Source organism: Pleurodeles waltl, chromosome 3_2, assembly GCF_031143425.1.
Source record: "Pleurodeles waltl isolate 20211129_DDA chromosome 3_2, aPleWal1.hap1.20221129, whole genome shotgun sequence".
Classification (NCBI taxonomy): domain Eukaryota; kingdom Metazoa; phylum Chordata; class Amphibia; order Caudata; family Salamandridae; genus Pleurodeles; species Pleurodeles waltl.
Genome location: NC_090441.1, coordinates 123,889,354 through 123,913,108, shown reverse-complemented (window position 1 = coordinate 123,913,108; position 23,755 = coordinate 123,889,354). Strand labels below are relative to the sequence as shown.

Genomic DNA, 23,755 nt, shown 5'->3' with positions numbered 1-23,755 from the left:
TCCTATCAAGATTTAAAGGCACCTCTTGAGGGAGAACATGGTCTCAAAGCAGAGATTCATCTAGCCATGCAACATCTTTTTTTTGCAGTTTTATAGAGTACTCATTCGACCCCCTGCCCAAAAAAATAGTAATATAATAGGGATTGCGGCCAACAGCCAGTTGATCAAGGGAGCCGATGGTTGAAACAGTTTGAGGACCACTGGTATAGAATGATTCCCAGGTAACTTGCATGGTTGGTTGCTGTGGTTGTGGGTCCGAGTTGTGATGACCACCAGGTAGAGTCCCAGGGATAGTTCTTGTTCCCAAAAATCAACACTTCTGTCTTATCGAAGTTATGTTTGGGGATACTACGATGGCTGATTTTCAGTGAAGTCAGTCAGATCTTTCAAACTTCGAGGTGCCAACTCACACTCCTGAGAAAGGTTCAGCATTTACTATCGCTGGTAGATCGATCTATCATTGTCAGAGTGGTTACATATACTAAAAGTGACTGTGGGAATGCCCCGCTGATGGCACCTCTGTAAGAAATGTCAGCAAGCTATCGGTCCTGCAGGATTCTGCATTAAGAGCATTCTTTAACCTGCCTGAGAGGGCACAATATTCCATAACTTGACCACGCTTGCACTGCTTGCCACTTTAAACCCATATACAGTTTAATGTTCTTATGATGACAGACAAAACTCTTAGTTATCTGCTGTTAATCATCTAAAGCAGATCCTCAAACGTACTGCCTGTGGTATCCAGACCCCTAACACCAACAGTGATTCACTTCACACGTTTCTCCTGGTATTACAGGCCTCTCATCCCTGAATGCTGAATTCTAGCATCTCTGCATACTTTACAAGCCATCCCCCTACCTGCCACACATGGCTCAAGCATGCAGCAAGTGACACAACACACAGCTGTGTCATGTGTGCGACTGCCACAGGACGCACCATCAAATACACCAACTCAACAACGAGTGACCACCAGGTGACTGCACTGACAGAGGCCACCAGAACTGGAAAGGTGGCTGATACTAAAACGCATCCACTTCACCAAACATAAAATACTCATCCTTGTGCAAGCCTCATGTAAAACTCTCCTGTTATACAGACCAAAAGCAAGTACACCACTCAAAGTGTAATTTGGAAACATACCCCCCTCAATCAAGAGGTGGCTGGTATATAGATGGATGATGATACTGGCTGCTTTCGTTGCCACCGCCAATGCCCAGAAATGTGATGGGATGGGAAGAAATCATGGCTTCATCACTTCGTATGATACTAATTATAGGTATTGCTGTTTTTTGACACACAAAGCGGTCTGCACAGGCAATTCCATGGCTACTAGCAGCACAGCAGCCACGTTAAGATGCATAGAACAAAGAACTATATGGCCCACCAAAAGGTTTAATCTCAGCAACATGCACACCACTGGTTCCAAAACGGGGCAGCTGGCAGCAGTAGTAATTGAACCCTTCTGCGCTTGATCTGTGACAGAGGGTTTTTCAGGTAACACATCAAAGAGAGGTGGGATTGTCCCCTCACTCCATGTATGTGTATTTTGCCATAGCAATGCACACATCCTAAATTTATTCGGGTATCCTGAGGGATAAGTCTCTTCTTCGAGACCCATTCTTACACATTTGTTCCCATATTTCTCGCCTTCTAACTTGTCATGCACACTCCGTGATGATATTGTTATCCATCTCAGTGTCCCAGGTTTTCATCTATGTTCGTGGCTATCAAGAAGTGTGCATATATGTATGTTTCTGTTGTTTGTTCTAGGTCATGAGTACTCACAAACGTTTTCCCAGGGGCCAAGAAGTATGGTCTCCGGTGTGACAAAAGGCTGCATTGATGCCAGTGGCACAGGGCCAGGTCGGAGAAGGCGGGTGTAAGGAGGGCAAGGTGGAATAAAGCATGTAAATGGTGTGGATTGGGAGTTGTAGAGTTGTAGAGTTATTTTGTGGGTTTTATTTTTGTTATGGTCTCTGGAAGAGACCGATCCGACAGTGATGTGTTACGCGCGGTATCTGAGTTTCCATGCCTCCATCGCATCCTGGGGTAAGCCTTCTTTGCTTGTTATCACTACCTTTGGTGAGTCGCGTGTACAAAGGAAGTGGCTTGTTTATTGAATTGAAATGAAATGGAATCTTATGCCTCACAATCTCCTTATGGCTTTAGTCTTTTATATGTAAACATTAGAAATACTTGGAAACGGGCTCAGTTAAGGTAGTGAGTGAAAAAAATAACTATTGGCTGATATTCGCCAGGGGTCCACATGTAAGGGTCAGGCGCACCACAAGCAATGCATGGGGTATACACTGATTATTCCTGGTGTAGACAGACCTAGCCAAAAGACAGTGGAACGCTGTACAGCGTAAAAGTCAAATATACGGTTAATGAATAAGTGTTTAGCTGGATTTTGAGAGGTAAAGTGGACTGCTACTTCGCCAGTGTGTAATGGTTTTGAAGATGTGTGTTTTCAGCTGTCTCCTGAGCTGGAGCCGGGTTGGGGTGTTCTGATGGGAACAGCTATGTTGTTACAGATCCCATGTGCAGAGATGGAGAAGGCCTCCTGCCTTCGTTTTGGTTTTTACTTCTTGTTTGCTCTGATGGTGTCCTGGCAGGGGGTGCTGAGCTCCAGTAAGGGGGGGGTGTGCTTGTCATCCAGCTAACTGGAGTTGCTGGTCAGGACGGATTCATAGAGGATCCAGCTGGGTTTGAAGATGATGCAGAATAGAAAAGGGAGCAAGTGAAGTTGCATCTTGAGGGGTGATGTGGTCCTGTTTCTTCAGGCCCTTGATGAGGCCTGCTGCTGCATGTAGGATGCCTGTGAGGTGGGTGAAAGGGCCACTATGGAGTCTGAGAGAATGGGGTTTGTCCCCAAGCAGATGAAAGAGTATGAGGGCTTGAACAACTATTCTCAAGTCACTTTTTGGGAGCAGTGGCTTGACTTTAGTAAGGGGCTGGTACTCGGCTGTGCTGGTTTTCATTTCTAGGTGGTCCTTGAAGATAAAGACCTTACATATAAAAGACCACCCTCAGAGGATCCCTCGTCTACCGTCCGCCCGGACCGCGCGCCCCTTTCAGCGACGCCATCGCCGACTTCATCTCCCCGCACGCCCTCGCCGGACTACATCCTCCTAGGCGACCTCAACTTCCATCTGGAACAGAACAACGACCCCAACACCACCGCCCTGCTTGACAACCTCGCCAACCTCGGCCTCAAGCAACTGGTGAACACTGCCACCCACATCGCCGGACACACGCTCGACCCTATCTTCTCCACCAGCAAACACATCTTCTTCAGCCACACCTCCGCTCTACACTGGACCGACCACAGCTGTGTCCACTTCACATTCCGACGCGAGACCCGCCACCTCCGCACTCAACCCATCCCTTGTCGACAGTGGAACAAGATCCCCGAAGAATAACTTCTCCGCACTCGCCGCCAACCAACCCACCCTCACCACCGACCCCAACGACGCAGCCCTCAGCCTCACAAACTGGATCTCCAACTGCGCAGACAACCTTGCTCCCCTCAAACGCACGCATCGACAGACCAACACCAAAAAACCTTTCTGGTTCTCTGACACCCTCAAAGAATCAAAGAAAACTTGTCGCACCCTCGAGAAGGCCTGGCGCAAGGATCACACCGCTGACAACATGACCGCCCTCAAGAACGCTACCCGCGAACACCACCACCTGATCCGCGCTGCCAAAAGGAACTTTTTCACCGACAGACTGGACAAAACCAGCCACAGCTGTTCGAGCAGCAGTAACCCCCCTCCCCCTTTCCCCTAGCGCCTTGAGACCCGCACGGGTGAGTAGCGCTCTTTATAAATGTTAATGATTTGATTTGATTCATTGTCCTGAGCGAATACAAATGACTTTTCATTAAATTAATGATTTTTGTTCTTAAAACAAACCATTTTATTGTGTGTTTCTTATACCAATGTTGTACATACATATCATGTGTTATACCATGTACAGGTTGAGCAGTATCCTTCAGCTCTGTTGCTCCGGCCTCAGCAGCAGAATTGATTTGAGTATAGTAGTTCACGACGAAATAAAACACAAACGTTACCAATGTAGTTTTCAACAGAGAAGCATCCTTTCCCTTAAGTACACCTTATTTGTGATGCATTATAAAGAATAAAATGCCTCCAGGCTTCATGGTCAGTTGACTACTGCCTGCTATGATGTTATCAGTTACTGTGAGTATTGTGTGTGTTGTTAAAAGTACAAGTGATTTGCTAAGGTGGTGCACATGCAGTGGTGTAACATAAAATGATGCCCACCCCCGCAGATTGTAAGGAGGGGCCCTGGGTCTGCCATGCCTCCTAGATATGCATTGACCTTGGCCTGAATAGGACCCACTGAAGTGTAAAGGGGGTGGAGGGGCAGAAGGGGTGGCCGTCCCCCTGCGCCACAGGGGCCTGTGTTGCCCCCCTGGCACGTCGAGGCCTTTAATGATGTAGGACCTGGGGGGGGGAGCTTGGCTTGGTGTTGTTTTACCTAAATAGCCCAGCTGCTCGGCCACCCCCTTATGTATTATGATGAGACATGTCAGCCTGGACTGCCCGCTTGCCTGGCATTTTTCTTGCGGACAGGATTACCCAGTTTGCAGTATCCAGAAGGGGCTAAGGTCATAATTTCTTCCCAGCTTCCATACTTCCGTTCCCTTTCCATGTTTTTGAGTTCTGCCCGGTATATCACCCCTCCCTGCCACATTTCAACTGAGGGAACAGTCCCAGCGTTTCAGTTTTCCGTGTTTCTTTTGGCCAGAATTAGCACCATTTCCATACATTTTATTCTGGCTACTTTCATCCGGGGTCTAATTGTTGGGCCCGATAAACTGTTTTCTGGGGTAAACCTATGCAGTCTTACCAGTTGGCGTTTTCCGTGTTGTAGTAGTTTTCTTCCAGTGGTCCCTCATTCATGTGCCGGCCTACATCATGTGATGCAAATCTGCCTTCTCCGCGTGCATCGGGGACACTTTGGAGTCACACTGTCATGAATCACTCTTCGGGGTTATGTACGTCCTGATTATACATTCTACTATAACATTTTTGAATCTCGTGTCCCGAGAGTTGAAGAGAGGACTGTAATACCGATCTCCTCTCCTAGTCATCTGTACCTCCCCATGTCTCCTAATCAAATTTCGCAGAGTCCCTCATCTTCTCAGAGGGTTTTGCCAGCTTCACACCCCAGAGGACCTTTAACAGTTTCACGCGCGCCATAAACTGCCTATTCAAATCACTGCGGGGGTTCGCCAGGTCTGAGAGTAGCGCCATCAACCAATCAGAACACAGGTCACCCAGGGTACCCAGTCCTGCCTCTTTTATGTGTGCTAACCCTTCCTTTAAAGGGCTCTCTCCCTAGGGCAGCTGACATCTGAAGACGGGGATCTTGCTTCAGCGGTATTTACCTTAACATATGTTATCGGTCGGTAGAATGTTTACTTGCTTTGCTCGGTTTTGAAGCTGAATAACGAGTCCCTTCTTCAGTGCGTGCCTGGTTTCTGTGTTGGGAGAGCCTGCTAGCCATGTGTCAGTACACTACAGCTGCGCTGCTAGATTATATTGTGGCAGTGTTCATACCTGCCACCCTCACTGGGGTGGAGACTGGCATCGTGCAATGCCACTCCGCATCTGTTTACACCCCATATAACCCGCCTAACACACCGACTACTTCTCTGGGCCATTTAAGAGGTAGTTTCTTTGGTGATAGCAAGGAAATATAGAAAGTGAGTTAATACTCCAGTTTTTGTGAACACTGTTCTCCCCATCACACGCAGTGTGGGCGTCCCCTAGAATGCTATCATTCCTTTCAAAGTCTCTAGGTTTCTTCCACTGTTTCCACCTACAACGTCAGACGTTTCATGAAACAAGAGCCTGGACATGTGCCATTCCCAGCAGAGTTGATCAGGTGCCTGTGAGGGTATGCAGTCAGCCTGTTTCTGCCAGACTGGATGTATACAAGAAAGGCAGGGCTTCCATCAGATCTACTGTTCTGGGATAAGAGTTATCAGTCCTGTTCAAGAATTCTCTTATGTGTGGTTTAGCAATAGTTGTGTTCTCCGTATAGATGGTGGATAGCATCCGTAAAAGCTCAAATAATTTCTTGTTGGCTTCCACTCCCTCGCAATTGCAAATACTGGGGTTTGGGACCTTCCATCTCTCAGATGGCGTTAACTTGGCCAAGAGCTTGCCAGGTTCATCACTCTCTTTGTGTTTCTTAGCCATATAGTTCTAACAGTTTGTGCATTGCTGCATTTGAATGCATGTGCATATTACTTTTCTTTTCTTCCAAAATTTCTGCATATGTGTGATCGGAAGGGCCAGCTAGTTCTAGAGTTCTAGTTTTGGCTTCTAATGTTGTGTGTTCCCTGCCACTTACCTCTTGACCCCACACAGTTTTTATATACATTCCTCTGATTACTAATCTCGACACCTCACACTCCACCCAGGCATCGGGGACTGCACCATTGTTCTCATTGACATAGTGCTGAATAATGTTAATTTATTTTACCCCTAAATTTGGGCCTTCTACAGATGTGGGTTGCAATCACCACAGAGGGATTGTTGTCCTATGAAGGCCCTATTTAATCCCTATGGTTAGTGGATTTTTGGCCAGATACCTTTTTACATAGGTGCACATACTACTTTATGGTGGAGCAATTTTGTGCAATAAATCTGGTCTAGCTTGACTTGCAGGTCATGGACATACTAATAGTCATGTGTAAGTGAACTGAATATCCACCAGGAGCCCACCTAACCCCAATTCCCAGACCGTTCCTTCAGTGAGTATAACTGGAGAGTTAGGCAATCACTAATCCAATTGTGGTGCTAAGAATGTTGAAAGAGATTCCAGGGAATATGGTTTATTACTATTTGGAGAATTCAGAGTAAACAAAAACATATCAATACCACCCATCTTTCCAACAATGGCAGCAAATCATCCATGGTCAGTGTGTGTGACACATTATGGTTTGCCAGGTACCAACCATATCAGAGCACCACTTGCCTGTGCAGAAAGTGTCATGCTAATTCACTGTCCCTCTAATGGATTTCTGTACTTAGTGAATTCATTTCCAGTGATATGTTTCTTGCAAGAAAACAATATATGTCCTTCCACTCTTAATGTATGTAATAAGCCTTATGCCTTTTAGTTGCACTATTCAGTTACCTAACATAATTCAGAGTCATCCTAACGATTTTTGGAGTCCTGAGCAAGACGTATTTTGCGGCCCCGGTTGAAACAACTTTGAAGTTTGTTACACTTTTTCTGCTTTTTTAAGCCGGCATGATGCCAAATAATACTGAATTATGCTCAGGACCGCTGGAATTATGTGATTGTGCAGCCATTGTGATTTTCACATAATTGTAGATTTGTCACATTTGCCTCATAATCCATCATCTGCCACATGATCTGAAGTTTTAAACAAACAAAATGTATTCTAGCTCAAACTGTTCCAAATTTAGTAAACATACAGCAACACATGTTGCTACACAGTGAAAGGCCCCTTGCAAATGTTGATGGGTCACCTTTCTGTAGCTTATTGCTACATTTGTGTGCTAAACTGGTACTAAAGAGGTACAATTAATGCCCAAGACAGTGTTAATAAGCTTAAAATGGCAAAATAATGCTATCACAAAATGTGCCGCATAATTTGGCTTTTCTTGACGCATATTTTACTCAACCCTGTCACATCATTTGACCCTCCATTACAGCATAATTCCAGTGGCCCTGATTATACTTAAACTTCCTCAAACAGCGTCACACAAAAAGAGCTGAAATATATCTTGCTCTGTGTCCAACAATCTTTAAGACAGCACTGGATGGAGAGAGAAAGAGTGCGAGGTAGAGGTGGACAGTGAGAGGGAGAGTGGTTGAGGTAAAGAAATAGACAGAGGTGAGACAGAGAAAAAGATTACTTTGCTCGGGGGCACCCTGGAAGGTGGAGGCCCAGGGCAATTGCGTACTTGGCCCATGTCTTAAAACTGCTCGGCGACCATTGCATGTCATAAATAGGAACTTCTTCATTTTAGCTATTGCTAGTTCCTTCTACCCTCTCCAACTCCTCCAAACCCAATCATCTTAAGTACAGTCCCAATATTGCCTAAATGTCCCATGTCACCAGAAAACAAGCATTACCAATATTTCCCTAATGTTAACCTCAGGCCTCCCAATGAAACAAACCCAGCGTAACCCCCTCCCCTCCCCTCAGCTAAGGAACTACGGTGTCTCACCCTGGAACCAACAGAGCTAATAGCTAGCACCACTGGAATTATGTGATTCTGCGGCTGCGTCATTTTTCGCATAACTATTGATTTACCACATTTGTGACATTCTCAATCACCTGCTGCATAATTTGCAGATTTTAACTAAACAAAATGTTTCTAGATGAAACGGTTCAAAAGTTACTAAAAATGCGTCAACTCGTGTTGCTGTGCGATGGAAGGCACTTCACATAGGTTGACTTCACCGTGCAGTTGCTGCATTTGGGTGTTCAACTAGCACTAATATGGTGACACCTTTGTCCAGAAAGTGTTAACGTGTAAAAATGTGAAAATAGTGTCCTGAAACTACCACACAATGTGCCACAATTTCTTGCTGCATGATTTAGTAAACCCTGCCACAATAATTTGGTCTCGTTACCGCATTGTTCCAGTGGCCTTGCTAATTGCTAATTACCTCCTTTCCTCTTGTTTTGTGATTCGAGAGGCGACGAGGCAGGGATTTCTACCCTGTCTGATACAAGACGACTCAGTGTTCCTTACAGTCCACTAATCCCACATGGCGGTGTCAGCCACCTTCTGCAAGGCATCACGCCTCTCACCGCTAGATTCATAGCCTTCCACGTCAGCCGTCGTAGGAGGCATAGTCAGCAGTTCATGCACTGAGGAAGGGCCTGTTTCTGAGATAGATGTGTCTGGGGTAGGGTATGACCCTATCGGCTCTGCTGGACCTCAGGTAACCAGGGATGCGCTCACCGTTGCTAAGGGGCCTTCTTTACCAACGTGTATGATTCTTGCTGTGTTCCCTTGGGTACCCAGCTTCTCGGTTTTAGTTGCACGCGGTTGTCCGTTCCTTGACAGGTTTCGTCTTGCCATCCCAGAGTTACTGTGGCCACTCCCGTGCTTCCAGAGAAAGTTACCTAACTTCCTCTAGCACTTTCAGTCGAACCGGGAATAGAGGCACGAACTGCATCCCCACGACTTGAAGCGTCGTTAGAAGATGGAACGCTGGGCCTGGCTTTCCACAGTTTCATCGGTAGAGAGCATAACCTTGCTATTCTTAAACATGAACTGCCCAGTCTCTGCTGCGATAGTTATGAGTGTGCAACACTGGAGACCTCTTACTTTCTTCCTCTTGGATTTTTTTCCAGATTCTCTCCACTTTTCTCGTGTACACATCCATTACAAGGCCTGCTCTTAAGTTCATGTTTGACGTTTATTTAAACTTTATGCTTTTTGCTGCGAGTATCCGTGCTCTAGGTTGACATTCATATTGCATAATTTACATACACACACCATAGCATTCTATTATCCATCTGTCTGATAACTGCTGATCTTTTTCAAACTAAATCTGAGTTTAGCATTCATTTTTTGTTAATAGGATCCTAGAATTTGAAAGTTCAAGTGGGAACATCAGCAACAAAAGTGCAAACTGTGAAGTGGAGCTGTGGGACTGTGGCGGCGATCCTAAGTAAGTCTTTTATTTGTTGTTCATTAACCCTTTGGCCCTTCCATTTGCATATGCACATCCCATGAAAGGATGTACCTAGTAAGCTCTTATCATGTGTATCTATGTCATAAAATGTTTTGGCCACCCAGGCCAGATGCCTGATGGGGGCAATCTCTTTTTGGTGTCAGGGGTCGTGGGAAGGATTTGTTGGTGTCCGATTCCTTCTGGCCACTGTAAACTCAACAAGCATTTGCAGTGCAACGGGTCTCGTGTTTGCTCGTGTTAGAGCTAATAGCGTTGTAAACTCCTAACCGGACTTTTCACTCGTAATGAAACTTATTGGCAAAAGTGCAATTATGTACGTAACCGGAAAAAGTGCAATTAACTGTGTAAGAGGGTCGATATTATGCAAATCGCTCGACTTCTGCCAAGCGAGATCGCACTGCGAAAATAGAGAAAAAGTAGTCCACAAACCGGACGGAAAACAGCGAGCCTCGTATGTTTTCTGTACTTGGTCGATGCGCTCTAGGAGGGCTAACCACAGGAACGTTTGCGTTCCTTCCACTAATGAAATCAAGCAGATTCTAACAGGCAATCCCATGAACCAATGAAAGACACTGACGTGACGTGGACGGGGCTCCGAGCCCTTTTTAATTCCTAAAGCGTCTCGTTGACATAAGGTCTCTAGCACTGGTTAGCGGTGATAAAGTGCACAAAGTGCTTATGCTCTTTCTATCAAACATGGCATAATTGGCTTGCACCTAATTGGTATATTTAATTTACTTGTACGTACTTAGTAAACAGTACTACATGTTCCCAGTGCTAGTGCGTTAAATGTTATTAGTGGGCCTGCAGCACTCATTGTGCCACCCACCAAAGTAGCCTTTTAAAACCTGTCTCAGGCCTGCCACTGCAGCCTTTTCTACAAGTGTAAACTGCCATTTCAATCTGCAAAATAAACTTTCTACCAGGCCCAAAGCCTAAGGTAAGCCCTAAAGGCTCATAGGGCAAGGTGCATTGAATTTAAAAAGTATGACGTGGGTTTAAGTTTTACATGTCCTGGAACTACTGTAAGGCCTACCTCTTTCATTGACTAACATATTGGGGGGGTACCTTATAATATTTAAAAAGTGATAACTTGGGAGCAGATAGAGATATGGTGTTTACACTTAAATGAATTATAAGTTAAACTCATCTTTAATTGTAAAGTCAGATTTTAAGTCTCAATTTTGAAAATGCCTGTTTTGGAAAGTTGGCATTTTCTTGTCCTAACCATTTGTGCCTTCTGTCAGTGTCCTAGGTCACATGACTATGAAGGACTCTGCTGTTGGCGTTTGTGTATTCCTTTCAGACAGTGAGACAAAAGGGGACTAAGTGTGGGCAGGATAGGCTATCCTGACAGAATTGCGGGGGACTGGGGAAATCTGTGCCCTGCTCCACTTAAATTTCAAAAGGCTTTGCCTCCTGCACTCACAAAGGAGTATGACCCAGGCCTGCTCTGTCGTTTGTCACCCCAGATTGCTTGGCGCTCACACTGGTTCTAGATGTATTTTCCAGAACCAGATGTGGGGGTAGTATAAGGAATCCCCCTCTTCAAAGGCTGGTACAAGGTATAAATATTGGACCACCAGAGCCACTCATCAGTATTCTTGTGTACCTGAGAACATTACAGAAGAAGGACTGACGTGCTCCCTAGAGGACTGCCCTGCTATTTGGGGCCTACCTTGCTCCTTAAAGGACTGCCCTGATGCTACCAGAGGACAGCTTTACTATTTGAAGACTGCCTTGATCCCCAAAGGACTCCTCTGCTACTTCAGGTGCAGCCCTGCTCTGAGAAGGAATACTGGACCAGCTCCCTTCATGCTAGGCTACCTGAATGACTCCAAGGGTCAGTTGGCTAACCTGTCTGAGCTACAAGGACACAACAAGCTACAGAGGCCTCCTGTCAAGGTTCCAGCCAAACTGATGCACTGGACTTTACTGGAGCTGCACCTACATCTGCCTGAACCGTGATGGTGTCTGCTGGAGAGAACTCTTGCCCCTCAAGACCTGCCTACATAGGTATTGTACTCTTGGCTGGCATTGGTTAAGCTCCTCCTGTGACAGAAGGTAAAATCCTGAAGTTTTAGGATCTTTGTGACCACAAACGAGCCTGTTTGTGGCAAGACTCTGCAGCCCACGATAACCGCCAATGTGAAGCTCCATTGAACCTGACTCTTCACGCTACAGTGACCACCAGCAACGACCAGCAGTGTAGGATCTGCATTTCGTGCTATAGCATTGACAGCGTGTGATGACTGCCAAAGTGAAGCTCTAGCAACAATCTTCTGTGACCCGTGACCATATATTCGAGCTACAGGGATGACCTTCCATGACATCAGGCCTCCTCTTCGCACTAAAGCAACAACCATCTGCAATGCTCTCACTGCTCCTTGTAGCCTCTTCCTTCACTAATGGCATTCTTCGCTCCAGACTTTGAGATGGCAACTTTTCAGTGGGACTATCCTGGTCCCTGTTTCAGACCCTCGCCGCCAAAACGTGGAACATTCTTCCTATCCACCTGCGCCAGACCAAAGACCTCCTTACCTTCAGGAAACGTCTCAAGACCTGGCTGTTCGAGCAATAGCAGCACCATCCCCCTCTTTCTCCCCTCTCCCCTCCTCAGCGCCTTGAGACCCTCACGGGTGAGTAGTGCGCTTTACAAATTCCTGATTGATTTTATTTAATAAAATGTACTCCTTCTCTAAATTTGTTTGGGCTTTTTCTTGTGTTGTGTTTTCACTTTATTGCCAGTTGCGTGCTGCATAAGTACTTTACACTTTGTCTCTAAGTTGAGCCTGACTTCTTTCTGCCAAGCTACCGGAGGGCTAAGCACAGGTTAATTTAGCGACTTTTTTGGTTCACTCTAACTAGGACTGTGGTTATTGCCTGAGTGTGGCTTCGACCCCCTCAACCAAAAATGCAGTCTCTTTCAGTAGCCACATGCAGTTTGGATATTCTCCTTAGCTTAGAAAACAGCCATTTCCCATCTCTATGTGTTTTATACCTACTTCTGAGTTGTGGAGGAAACATGTATTTAACCTACTGGGGATCCCAGAAAGCTGTAGATAGCGTAAAAGTAAACAACATTCATAAATCAACTAGGAGTCATTTATGAAGATTGCACGAGGATTTCCAAACAAGACTAACAATTGTAGTAAAAATAGTAAGTAAAAGTGGATAAAAGAGAGAAATGGGTATTAATGTTTTCAGCTAGAATGTTTTGCACAGAAGGCAAATCCACAATAATGTACCATTACGTCTGTGGAACTCCTCTCGTCTTGGAGCTATGTAGGTTTTGTTCAAAGGTCCAGTTTAGATTGTTTTTACATTGTGTAGTAACCATACATCACTTCACAGTAAACTAATGATGGGTATAATAATGAATAACTTTTTTTGTCAAGAGCAGTGTGGAAATTTTGAATAATAAGGCATGTGCCTCTTGCTAAACATGCTGGAAATGTCTGTTACAGAAAAGTTAACAATTTGCGATTCACCCCCCCCCCTTACATTGACATTTGCAGGGAGTTCTGAGAATTAAAGAGAGATGGGATTCATTCAAGCCACATCATCCTGGATATCTCGCTTTTAGAAATGCCAGGGATTTAGATGATTTCCTGGAGTGCCAGCCATCCTCAAGCCCAGATTTTGCAGTCATCACCCATTACGCAACCGCGTGCCCCCTCAAATCTTAAACATTATCTGGTGTCTAGTGGGTAGAAGCTTGCTCAAACCCATTTAAGACCTACACATGCCTAGTACTCCACAATCAGGAGATCATAGAAAATACAGCTGTTGGTCAATCCAAGGCGGGTTCAATCAGTAGGTGGTCCTAAGTGAGGAAGACTGGAGAAAAGTACCATATTTTGAGGAAAAGATGCTGAAAATCTAATAAAGGTCATGTTTAGTGTGTTCTCCCCTTTAATCAGTCAGGCTGTGAGAGGTTTGTCTTGCACTAGTAAATACCCTAGATTATACATAATGAGATAGTATGTGGGGGCGTTTAGATCCTGGTCAATGGCCGGATGGGCCGCCAGGTCAAAAGAGGCTATGGTCTCAGGTCTCCTGACAGAGGACCCCCTGCCATTACATCATATCCACACCGGGCAGGCAGGAATCTCTGTGCCTTCATTGGAGCTGCTGCTGAGGTGCCTAAGCTGAAAACACTGAAGCCTTGCCAAGCGGGCACCATGTTTGTTTGCCCGCTGTGATAAGTTGTTTTTGTTGTCCGGAGACACATTCCTAAAGTGCGAGTTTGTTTTTCAAACAATCAAAACAACAATAGCCTAGACACACAGAGAACATTTTCTCTGCACACTGGAGGTGTTGTGTGCTTTCCCTTCCAGTAACTTATTTGCTTGACGTTCCTTGGCATGGAAAACAAGCATTACAAATGCAACGGGTCTCGCATTTGCTCGAGTTAGAGCTATTAGTGTTCTAAACTCCTAACCGGACTTTTCTTGCCACACAAATTAAAAGAAAAAAAAAACCACAGCTTGATTGCGCTGCGTAAAATGCAGCGCGATCGCGCTGTGTGGAAAAGAAGCAGATAAAGTAGTCTGGAAACCATGTTGAAAACATCGAGCCTCGTATGTTTTTAGTAGTTTACTGGTGCTGTGTAGGTGGGCTAAACACCAGAAAAGGCAAGACGTATGCATGGCTTTCACCTGTGCAAGCAAGCAAATTTTAAAAGGCAAGCGCACAAACCAATGAAAAGTGACTGACATGACATGGGCGTGGTTGGAAGCCCAAAGAGAGATTATAGCATGGGACGGAGCGCTTTGCGCTGGCTCATAAAAAGTGACAGTCGAACTACTTTATATAGGGTGTGCTGGCCCTGTGATGGCCCAGCTGTCGGATCAACGCTCACACAGGTGTACTGCCTGCTGTACTTCCCTTATCTATTTCGAGCACTGGAATCACAGGGTTGGTGGGGTGGGAGCACTGCTGCCATCCTGCCGAATACTAAATGAGGCCCAGAGTTTATATCCTTTAGATATAGTCCTGGGTTTGATATCTGTCAACAAAAGAAAAGAACATTATAAAGTGATTCTACCACAATATAGTTATTTGTGCTACTATTACAGGAGTTATGGAACATACCTCATTCGGGGCTAGGCAGGCCTTTTGCTTTTCCCCGATGGGCTGGGGCCCTTGAAGGCCAGTTTTGAAAGTCAAACGCTGCTCCAGTGCCCCTGTCACTTTCCTCATCAGTCAATTGCAGCAGGCATGGGGAGACTTGAGGAGCGTGGAAGTAGGGAGAAATGAGAGAGGGAGAAGATGGATGGAGAGAGAGAGAGATATTAAGGAAACAAGGCTGGTTTGGCCTTTATGCGCTTGCTGCTTTGGTTCCCCACTCGGGCTCTGACCACATTTCTTAGGTAAACTTGCATGTGCATGGTATTTCCAGACTCCTTACAATAAGGGCAATATTTCCTTGATTAACAATCTTTGTTTATCCATTTCAGAAATGCAATATAATATTAAGCCCCTTTGTTGAAACCTGATTATTCTCATTTGTTCCGTATATTTTCAGAGTGCAATAAGATATTGATGCTTAGCTTGTATCAATACATAGGCCTGAGTATGGGGAAAGGAAAAACATAGTTTGGGTGGGTGCACAAAAAGACCCAATATGTTTGTGCATAAACCAGCACCAATTATGTATTTTTTAATTTATTTTTGCACTTGCACAGGGGAGCACAAACAACCATAAAACATTTTTGTTGCTAGGAGAATGTTTGCCAGCAAATGGGTGCGATAGGACTTTTTTCTATGTTCTCATTACTGCAACCCTTTTTAGGTCGAGTGTGCAAGCGCTTTGACCTGTTGTAAGTATTGTGGGCTTTTAACCACACCCACCCCATGCCCATCACTTTCACTCGTTTGTGGGCCTGCCTTTCAAAAATCCTTTGCTATCATTGGTAAATGCTTTGTTTGTCCCTCCTTGGGGCGATTTGGTTACCGCCTTGGACATCGACCCTGTCTCATAGATAATTGCACGATTGCCCTTACGTTTGACTGCGAGGTAACTTTTCCTTTTGTTTCTCTCCTTCGCGCTCATGGCGCTTTGAATCGGCTCGCTTATGTCAACTGTTTTGCCTTTCATTTTCAACTTAAGTGGCAAGAAAAGTCCAGTTAGGAATTTACAACGCTAATAGCTCTAACACGAGCCGATGCAAGACCCCGTGCATTCCAAGTGCTTGTAAGTGACCAGTGGCCTGATAACAGTCGGAGCGGCTTGCGATTGTTCTCTGTAGCTCACAAGGGATCACAGATGGTTCCATAGCCCCAATTGTAACTCCAAGTGTGCAGGAGCACCTTTCACACCTTTCCAACATCAAAGAGACATCCCCTCGTTACTCCTGCGTTCCTACTCTATTTTACTGATATGACTCCTCGAGGAATAACTTCCAGGAGGCCAGGCTTCTTAAATAACGATGCAGTTAGTGTGATCCACACACCCCATCAGCCCCTGCCACCACGAGGACGTCATTCGGAAGGGGACACCAAAGGTACGTCCCACAGACCAGTACAGTCTTGATAAATAGTGAGAGCCCCTGGCCCCCTACCAAGACCGGCTGCTGTGCCTGCAGTAAGTGCAGAACTGTGGCCTGGAAGTGCTGCTCACCCTCAGATTGGCACCTGCGGTTCAGAGTGCCCTTTGTTGTGATCAGGCCAAGAGTTCCCCTCTGGCTGGTGCACCCAGTGAGGGTGCACACTGGTGCATTCTGGGCGCTGTAGCAGTTGGGCACCAGCCACGGGTTGCTAATAAAACCTGTAAGTGCTGTCCCACTGTCAGTGGTGCATTGGCACTCTGGCCCTGAAGGCAAGCTGTGAGGAACAGGGTGAGGTATGCACCACACCTGGTAAATACTCTTACAAGAGGGCGAGGTTTTTATGGATGTTATAAATAGCTCCTATTCTGAATTGTTCACTTGGAAAGGAACCAGAAAATGCAGACTTTGCATTTAACAGGCCGGAGTCCTCACGTGTTACCTTCTCCCCGGGCATTTTGTCTCAGTTAACTGTGAGCAGGTTTGACCGGCAGACAATTGAGGGAAAGCAGAGAGCATGTGAGTGTTCTGAACCTCTGAATTTCAGTCCCTGCTGATCATGTGGTAATCCGGAAGTGCTGCCCACATGTATGTAAAAACATAAACTATTTCACTATGGACTGGAGCGTTCAGGTTTACATGTAGGTCAAAAGGGATCTATGACAGTCTCAGCAAAATAATTGTCGCGGTTTATCCGACTGAGAAATGGAATGAGGCCATTTCCAAACAGTATTACGTTCAGCATTCCACAGTGAAGGGTATTAAAATGGAGCAGCTTTCAGATGGTTGCCCGTTTATCCAAGAGTTGTTCATGGAAACAAATCCATCTTGTGATCTTCTAAGGATCGCGAAGAATCCCAAAGCTATACCCAGGGATCTGCAGGTCTCTGTTAGTACAGTGCATGTTAGAGTCCATGATTTTACCATTAGGGGAAAGACTGAAGCAATGTGGCTTTGATAGACGAGCAGCCATGACAAAACACCTTCTTTGTAGCTGCATGTCTCAGGATGGCAAACCATCAGCTCAATGAACCAATAGACGCCTAGAACTATATTCTCTGGACATATGAGGTCAAAGGAAGTAGCTTGGCTGTATTGACAACATTTGGCAGAAAGCAAGCGCTACATATCCATGCAAGAATCTCATGGCAAAAGTCTGGCATGGAGCATTGATAATTTGGGTTTGGTTTGCGTTTGCAGGACCGGGACACCTCACAGTCATTGAGTCCCACAATAAATTCCTCTCTATTCCAAAAAATCCTACCGGTACTGTGAGAACAGTTGTCCTACAGGGAAAGCTTAGCTGTAAGTGGATCAGGAAATGGGGCAATGAGTCAAAGTACATCAGTAAATCTACAACTAAATGATTGAAAAAGAAAACCATCTGGCTTTTATGTCAGGTGAACGTCCAGACCCCAGCCTCATTAAGATTCTGTAGTAGAACTGTCCATAGCTAATGGCCTCATAATCACTTTGTGATGTGAGAGATTGATAGAATCTCTCAGGTAAATAAAAGGGGTTGCTGGTAAATGTGGTTTCACACTTTACTAAATCATGAAGAGCATTTACTTTTTCTCACAAGCCTACTGAATATTAGCTGTTTATTTTTTTGTTTAATACCATGACAAAGTGGACTTTGCATTTGGCAGTTTTCACATAAGGTTAGATATATCTACTTTTCAGACTTTGTGAGGATAAAGATGAAAGTCACATACTCCTTAATATGTCAAATCATAGAATCCTAAGAGTGTGTACCTTTTCACCTAAAATGTGGGTGAGGCTCTTTTGGTTATTAGTTTAAAATATGGCTTTTTGTCTGTGCACTGGTCTAATGAGCATGTACAACACAATCCCCATTTGTACAGGACCGCAGACAGGAATAATAATTGAGAACTGAGAGGCTCAGGATTATTTCTGTGATACAGACCCTTTCCTCAGTTTAGGTAGTGGATCGTTCAGTACTTTGGATTTACATGCTTTCTAATTAGGTCGAGCCTAGCAGCGGGCAAGCGCTGCTCTCTCGACATGTTGTAATCTGCTCTGTGGGCTTTAACCACGCCCATCTCACACCCATATCTTTCATTCGTTCCTGGGCCTGCCTTTTAAAATTCCCTTGATTTCCTAGGCAAATTCTTTACGTTTGTCCCACCTTGAGGCTGTTTTGTTACACCTGGCAGGCTGACCGTGTTACATGGATTATTGCACGATTGTCCATATACTTTAGTGTGGGTGCACTACTGTTTTTCTTTTGTGGCTCCTCTTCGCACTCCATGGCGGCGTGAGAGCCGATATGCTTCAGCTTGTTTTGTTAGTTTCCTGCTCGTGTTCTGCTCCTCGTTTTAGGGCCCTTAGCTCGTGTCAATGAAACGCGCTCAGCCCAGGCCATTTGCCAACCAGAATATAGTCGTTTATGCTTGTGTAAACAAACCTTAATTCCTGATATGCTTTTGGAGCCCACCCGGCATGCTTCATACAGGGAGTGCAGAATTATTAGGCAAGTTGTATTTTTGAGGATTAATTTTATTATTGAACAACAACCATGTTCTCAATCAACCCAAAAAACTCATTAATATCAAAGCTGAATATTTTTGGAAGTAGTTTTTAGTTTGTTTTTAGTTTTAGCTATGTTAGGGGGATATCTGTGTGTGCAGGTGACTATTACTGTGCATAATTATTAGGCAACTTAACAAAAAACAAATATATACCCATTTCAATTATTTATTATTACCAGTGAAACCAATATAACATCTCAACATTCACAAATATACATTTCTGACATTCAAAAACAAAACAAAATCAAATCAGTGACCAATATAGCCACCTTTCTTTGCAAGGACACTCAAAAGCCTGCCATCCATGGATTCTGTCAGTGTTTTGATCTGTTCACCATCAACATTGCGTGCAGCAGCAACCACAGCCTCCCAGACACTGTTCAGAGAGGTGTACTGTTTTCCCTCTTTGTAAATCTCACATTTGATGATGGACCACAGGTTCTCAATGGGGTTCAGATCAGGTGAACAAGGAGGCCATGTCATTAGATTTCCTTCTTTTATACCCTTTCTTGCCAGCCACGCTGTGGAGTACTTGGACGCGTGTGATGGAGCATTGTCCTGCATGAAAATCATGTTTTTCTTGAAGGATGCAGACTTCTTCCTGTACCACTGCTTGAAGAAGGTGTCTACCAGGAACTGGCAGTAGGACTGGGAGTTGAGCTTGACTCCATCCTCAACCCGAAAAGGCCCCACAAGCTCATCTTTGATGATACCAGCCCAAACCAGTACTCCACCTCCACCTTGCTGGCGTCTGAGTCGGACTGGAGCTCTCTGCCCTTTACCAATCCAGCCACGGGCCCATCCATCTGGCCCATCAAGACTCACTCTCATTTCATCAGTCCATAAAACCTTAGAAAATCAGTCTTGAGATATTTCTTGGCCCAGTCTTGACGTTTCAGCTTGTGTGTCTTGTTCAGTGGTGGTCGTCTTTCAGCCTTTCTTACCTTGGCCATGTCTCTGAGTATTGCACACCTTGTGCTTCTGGGCACTCCAGTGATGTTGCAGCTCTGAAATATGGCCAAACTGGTGGCAAGTGGCATCGTGGCAGCTGCACGCTTGACTTTTCTCAGTTCATGGGCAGTTATTTTGCGCCTTGGTTTTTCCACACGCTTCTTGCGACCCTGTTGACTATTTTGAATGAAACGCTTGATTGTTCGATGATCACGCTTCAGAAGCTTTGCAATTTTAAGAGTGCTGCATCCCTCTGCAAGATATCTCACTATTTTTGACTTTTCTGAGCCTGTCAAGTCCTTCTTTTGACCCATTTTGCCAAAGGAAAGGAAGTTGCCTAATAATTATGCACACCTGATATAGGGTGTTGATGTCATTAGACCACACCCCTTCTCATTACAGAGTTGCACATCACCTAATATGCTTAATTGGTAGTAGGCTTTCGAGCCTATACAGCTTGGAGTAAGACAACATACATAAAGAGGATGATGTGGTCAAAATACTCATTTGCCTAATAATTCTGCACTCCCTGTATTTCATATTATTGTTCTTGTTCAATTAACTGCTCCTTGGATTGAAACGTAAGTTTTATAGTTTTTTTTTTTTTTTTAAGCTGCCAATGTCGAGACTCAAACCCGGATTCCCAGTTCCAAAGTTCGCAGGTCTGAATGTTATGCCACACCCTCTCCATTGTATCAATAAAATATTATGTGGTTATATTGAATTGAGGATGTGGGATGTGTAGACCTGGAATAGCAGATTTGGGAGCCGCTTGTTCCCTCCTTTGGGTCATTTGGTGACCATCTTAGAACAATAGAGTTCAGTTTTGAACACTAGTGAACTAAGCAGTCAGGCTAAAATCAGACAACAGATTTCAAGGAAGCCCACGTTTTATGTTATTTTAGAAACCAGTCTTGATGATGGCAGAGTATTAGTTTTTTTTTTATATAGATTTATAAGTTGACTGCTATACTCTGCTTTTTCAAGCTCTGCACATCGTGTCCCTCCCCTCCCGCTTCCACACCTTTAGTCCCAATTTATGGATTGCTGGAGTATTTGTCTTCCTATTCCAGCATTGTTATTGCAAGAACTTCACTGAAATGTCACTGTTTACTAAAATGTTGGCTACTCGAATGTTTCGTGAAATGAAGATCACATACATGTTACGTTTTGTAATTCCAGTATAATGTATTTCAATAAATAAGGCATACTGAGTGAAACAATGTTTTCAAGAAATAAAAGAACGATTGATTAATGTACTTCAAATGTGTGCTTTGCCGCAGATCTGTGTCACTCATATGTGTGTTCCAAGATGGTTGCCATATGCGCTACTCAGGCACGAATAGGCCGAACTGCTGAGATTAGTCCTGCTTTACTATCAGTAGCGTCACAATCTCTCCTCCCTGTTGGCATTTTTCTGCCAGGCAACAACCCTGTCCTTGTGTGTAAACATAGATGAAGAACAAGTACAGACAAGAACACGGACACAAAGAGGAGTTTCTTTCAATTGTGGAACAGGGAGAATAAATGGAAGTGCTTTAGTTATATGCAGGGCCACTTCTGTGGCAGAGAGGACCAAATTATGCGGCAGGGTTGACCAATTTACGTGGCAAGAAAAGTCCAGTTATACACTTATATTGCCTATAGCTCTAACTCTCACAAATGTGAGACCTATTACATTGCAAATGTTTGTTTTTAATTTATGGCCAGTAAAATGCATTATCAGCGTAAGGTACCCACTTAACACTCGCAGTCTCACCATTGTGTCTTTCACTAAGTAGTTGCTTCTCTAAGATCCTAAGATGGAAGTGAATTGATGTATATCCTTCCTTGGACAAATGGCTAATAAAACCTCCTTACTCCAGAGTCCAAAAGATCATGAAAGAATCGAGCAGCCTTTCACGTTGAACCTCAGCTTGCATATTACCAAAGCAAATCCACCTTTAACTCCCTTAGTGGGAAATACGTTGAGTCTTCCTGAGATCTTAATGGTCTAACAGAAACCTCTTGCTTACAAAATTCATTGGTCACTAAATTTTCATACCATACTCACAGCTCAATGCATGCAGGTACTGCTCTCTTCCAGGTTGCATGTGTGGGAGAGGCATCTCCTTCTCGCACGCCTCGGAGACTAGTGGAGAGATACTACATTCATCAGCGGGGGATCCTGTATCTTCTTGTATATAGACTGACCACGTGTGGTAATCTGAAGAAACAAACTATAAGGTGGAGTGCTTTTTCATATTTTGTACCAGAATGTATTCCTGACAACCATCCTCTTGGAGAATATTTAGACTGATATACAGAGAATGACTGGGTCGTTTTTTGTGTAATTATTTTAATACAATTTGAGATTGAACACCTTTGACTTGAGAGTATATTGTAAGTCTTGTCTTGTGAACTACTAGCATGAATTGTTTGTGTACACCCTTCCAGGTTTGAAAGCTGTTGGCCAGCCATGATGAAGGATTCCCATGGAGTTGTTATTGTGTTTAACCCAGACCTGCCCAGCCACCTGAAAGAGTTAGAAATGTGGTACTCCTCCTTTGTGCATCAGCAGCGCTTGCAGGATAACCAGTGCCTCCTCCTTGCTCACCACAAACCAGGCTCTGGGGCTGACAGAGGGCGTCTAATTCTGGGTAAGCAAATAGCAGCTGGTACATCTGTAAGAAGGGCTATTTATCTGTCTGTCCATCTGTATACATTGTGTGTGTGTGTGTGTGTGTGTGTGTGTGTGTGTGTGTGTGTGTGTGTATGTATTTCTAAATATATATATATATATACATATATATATATATATATTCTCTGAAAAAAAACTAAGGTTAACATGATGTTTTAGTTAGATGAAAATGTCAGTTAAAACATAACATTTTAAATTAGCAAAACCACTGAAATTCACCAGTTAGTCATCTCAATTAACTCTTACCGCAAACTAACTATAACACGTACCCTTGACATGCACTGGTTGTACCCTCACATATTACATCACTCATGCGTTTTTGAATGATTGCATTGAGAACATCTCTAATGCTGAACTCTAGTATGATTCCCCGATTGGGTGGGTTGGCCATGTTTCTTCTTCACCCAACCCGTTGTGTTTTCATTCCCTTCCACAGTCACTATTGCTTCTTTTAGTCAGGATTCTGTTAAAGTAATTCCGCTTACACTCTGCTGCTATTAGCACAGCATACTAACTGGTCCCTAATTAATGACTCTGTTCCAAAGTCACGTGTGAGCCACTGTATTAAAAGAGGCTATATAGTTGCCCACTTTTTCGGTCGGCTCCTGAACCCTTGTGAAAAACTTGTGTGGTTCCAATACATCAATACTATGTGGTTCAAAGTATTGCTCCATCATTTTCACAGATATCTCAAAAATATCGGCAGGTTCACTAGCACGGTTTGCAATTGGCAGTTCATCAAGACTGTCATAAATATTTGAGCCTTCAATGGCCTGATTCTGAAGAATTCATGCCTGCTTCCTAGCTGCAGAACTTTTTTCATCCCCTGTTGCCACCAGGTATGAATCAAACTGTTTATTCACAGCTCTTCTATGTAAGCACCAGCTTACCCCTTTCTGAAAGGAAGGCAGGTGATTGTGACATGTTCCTCCTCAACATTATGTACAAAATGATTAGCATTCAATATAAATAGTATCTGTTTCTGGTAAAGTGGCAATGATGGCAGGCAAGGCAAAAGTTCCAAACAGGAGACCTGTTCCTATGGTCTTAGACCAGATACTATCATCAATAGGGTGACCACCCGTCCGTAAATTTCACGGACTGTCCGTAATTTCGCCCTGCTGTCCGTTGTCCGTGATGAAAGCTTTAACGGACGGCATTTGTCCGTAATTTTAGCCTTTCAGCTAAAGGGCAACGGAGGCAGGGCAAAATTACGGGCAGAGGAGTTTCCCCAGCTGGGCTGGAAGGCAGGGGCTCTCCTGTGCTCTGAGGGAGGGAGGGGCAGACAGATAAGA

At 44.4% G+C, this 23,755-nt stretch overlaps 1 protein-coding gene across 2 annotated transcripts in view; it reads left to right on the top strand.

The window, feature by feature from the left end:
- Positions 1-23,755, top strand: part of IFT22 (intraflagellar transport 22) — an 88,823-nt gene that overhangs the window by 30,155 nt on the left and 34,913 nt on the right. For both annotated transcript variants that reach the window (XM_069226969.1, XM_069226970.1), the window contains exons 3-4: positions 9,613-9,702; positions 22,217-22,419. In XM_069226969.1, the coding sequence (XP_069083070.1) occupies positions 9,613-9,702; positions 22,217-22,419 (293 nt within the window). The remainder of the gene's footprint in view (positions 1-9,612; positions 9,703-22,216; positions 22,420-23,755) is intronic.